A 3,220-nucleotide genomic window follows, 5' to 3' on the forward strand; every position below is an offset into this window, starting at 1 on the left:
AGGACCTTGATAGCCAGCTTCAGGAGGAGGAAGCTTTAGGGATGAGATCTTACAGTTTTCTTAGTAAAGCATTGGGAATAGGAGAGAAGGGCAAGGCCTGCCAGAGCTGTGTTTTGCCAAGCTCTGGACAGCTAGAGCCCCTTCGCTTTCCAAAAGTTGTGTTCACAACTCGGGGTCTGACTTGGGGAAAGAGTGATATTTAAGAGTCCACAAAGGAAAGCAGATAGTTGACTAAGTGACATAAGTGACGGGAAGGACTTGGCTGCTAGTATACACCAAAATGTTGAGCAGTCACCAAAGGTCTCGAGTGCCCTGTGAGCAGCCGACTCACGGGAGACGTCTGCTCTCTCTTACTGTCCCATTCTTTTCTCAACATGTTCGCACGCACGAAGACTTCAGAGAACAACTTTTGGGCGTCATTTTTTTCCTTCCACCATGTGGGTTTCTGGGATTGAACTCAAGTCATCAGATTTTTGGGAAAGTGACTTTACCCACTGAGCCATCTTGTTGGCCTTTATGGTTCAGTTGTAAGTCTATCTATTTTTTTTTTGCCTTTAATTGATAAATCATAGTATAGTTAATAGGTTAATATAGTTAATAATAACCTGTACTAGGTTAGTTAACTATCTAGGCATGGTGAGACATGCCTATCATCCCAGACTCAAGAAGCAGAGGCAGGAAGATCAGGAGTTCAAGGCCATCCTTGGCAGTCTGAGCTTCGTGAAACTGTTTCAAAAACACAACCAAGAGACCAGAGACCTGGCTGCAAGGTTAAGAGCACTGGCTACTCTGGTAAAGGTTCAATTCCAGCACCCAGAAGAGTCCAGTTCCAGAGGATCCTGCGCCCTCTTCTGGCTTCTGTTGGCATTGTATTATGTAGTGCACATATAAACATGGAAGCAAACCATCATGTCCATAAAATAAAATACATACAAATAAAGAAAACTTTTTTTTTTTTAGTTTTTTCGAGACAGGGTTTCTCTGTGTAGCCCTGGATGTCCTGGAACTCACGCTGTAGACCAGGCTGGCCTNGAACTCAGAAATCCGCCTGCCTCTGCCTCCCGAGNGCTGGGATTAAAGGCGCGCGCCACCACGCCCGGCAAGAAAACTTTAAAGACTAATTTTAAAACTAAAATTAAATTTAGAAACTTAAACCGATTGGTGGAAATGTGAAAGAGACCCCCCCCCCCACCCTTCAACAGAAAGGATGCAACCGCTCTTCTGACGGCTAGGTAGCAATCTCAAGGCTCGCCAGCAAATGCCCGGAGGACACGCGTGCGCACTGCTCCTCGGCTTCGCCGTTGGAGCTACGCCTGCGCAGACGGCGAGGCACGCGACCCCCTACCCGTGCGCAATGCGCTCGTGGACGCGCCCTCGCGTGCACGCCCCGCGCCTCACGGCCCCGTTCTTCCCGGGTCTCCGCGAGCAGCGGTGCTGACCCCGCGGTCCGACATGTCGCAGCTGCCCGCAGTCAGCAGCGCCCCGCAGACGGGAGCAGCGAGCCGCGACCGCCGGCTCCCGCAGGCCGAGGTAGGCGGCGGGCGGCGTGCACTCCCGGGTCCGGCGCGACCTGGGGAGACTCGGGGACGCCCAATGGCGGCGGCCCGGGAAGGCCCCGCAGCCCCTGCGGCGGCGCCCAGGGGAGGCCGAGTGGCTGCAGCCCGGGAAGGCAGGGCGGCGGCGGCCCGGGGAGGCCCTGGGGCGGCGGCCCGGGGCGGCGCAGCGGCCCGCGAAGGCCCGGCGGCGGCGGCGGCGTCCAGGGAAGCCCGGATGGCAGAGGTGGCCCGGCTGCTGGGCGATCCGCTGGAGGAGGAGGCTCCGGAGGGCAGGCCCCGGTCCAGGGCGGGCGGCCTGGCCGCGATGCCGTACATGCGCTTCCGCCACCCCCTCAGCGTCTTGGGCATCAATTACCAGCAGTTCCTGCGCCACTACCTGGAGAACTACCCGATCGCCCCCGGCCGGATCCAGGAGCTGGAGGAGCGCCGGCGGCGCTTCGTGGAGGCCTGCCGAGCCAGGGAGGCAGCCTTCGACATAGAGTACCTGCGTAACCCCCAGAGGGTGGATTTTGACATTTTAACCTTTACCATAGCCCTGACTGCATCAGAGGTGATCAATCCCCTAATAGAAGAACTGGGTTGCGATAAGTTCATCCACAGAGAGTGAAGAGTCGGACTGCGGGGAGGGCACGGCACCAAGACCTCGGCATCCAAGTGAAACCGCATCCTGCAACTTGGTTTTAAGAAGTCAAAAGGATCTTGAGAATGAGGCAGTGCTTCCTCAGAGGGAGGAAACGCGTCAGAAAATTGGGGGTGGGGGGGGAAATGTCGACAGCATCGTAAGACTCCTACCGTTTCTTGAGTTTATGATCGGTTGAAATTTCTTGTGTTATGGAAAAGGTCCATCCTCGTGGCTTCGTTAATAAGTAAAGGACGGTTTTGTAAAACTGTAAAGACTTAAAATTGCCAGTAATAGAGCCCACGACGAAGACGACGCGTGAAGAGTTAAAACTGGTTTTAGGACGAGGTTTCTGTGGAGAACTTGACCTTGTCAGAGCAGGCAAAGTCTTCACGTCAGAGTCAACAAGAGTGTATAGTGTAAGAGGGATTTTGTGTCTCAGACATTGTGAATGGCGAACAACATAAATATTGTATATAGTATGTGATAAATCGTGTTTCCAAACATACCAATTTTCTGGGGTTTTATTTTCCATTTTTCAAATGTTTTGTTTCGTCTTTGTTTTGTAATTAATCTATTCCTAAGTCCCAAGGCTATGAAGGATTGAGAGTCTTTTGTCCTTCTCTCCTTGTCCCCATACCTCATGCAGCCTCTGAAGGCAGTTTCCCTCCTTGTTTCGTTTTTTAAACACAAAATTTTATTTCTCAGCAGAGTTGACATATTTTGGTTTGGATATTGTGATTTATTGTGAAGATGCCTTAAAGAACCTTCCCGACCAGTATATTTACTCCTTAGGGCTATATTCTCTGGTTACGCTGTTATGAACCAGGAATATACTGGTGGACGGTGGGCTTTTTCCCATCTGTTTCTCCTGGCAGTATGACGCCACCTCTGGTAGATTGGCGCCTGCGCACACCAACTGGCCCGTGGGCAGGCACATACTGCTTCAGTTCTGAACGCATTTTTCATGTCTACCATCCCAAGGTGGAATAAGTCTTATACTTGATGGTGTTATATACCTACTACTTTTGGGGTTTTTTTTTTT

General features: G+C 51.8%; 1 protein-coding gene across 1 annotated transcript; it reads left to right on the forward strand.

Annotated features, from left to right (window-relative positions):
- The first annotated feature begins 1,331 nt into the window (after positions 1–1,331).
- Positions 1,332–2,683, forward strand: Eid2 (EP300 interacting inhibitor of differentiation 2). The gene has a single exon (XM_021168677.2). It carries the CDS (start codon positions 1,453–1,455, stop codon positions 2,161–2,163), a length of 711 nt encoding a protein of 236 aa, XP_021024336.1. The 5' UTR covers positions 1,332–1,452; the 3' UTR covers positions 2,164–2,683.
- The last annotated feature ends 537 nt before the right edge of the window (positions 2,684–3,220 follow it).

The sequence above is a fragment of the Mus caroli genome, chromosome 7 (genome assembly GCF_900094665.2).
Source record: "Mus caroli chromosome 7, CAROLI_EIJ_v1.1, whole genome shotgun sequence".
Classification (NCBI taxonomy): domain Eukaryota; kingdom Metazoa; phylum Chordata; class Mammalia; order Rodentia; family Muridae; genus Mus; species Mus caroli.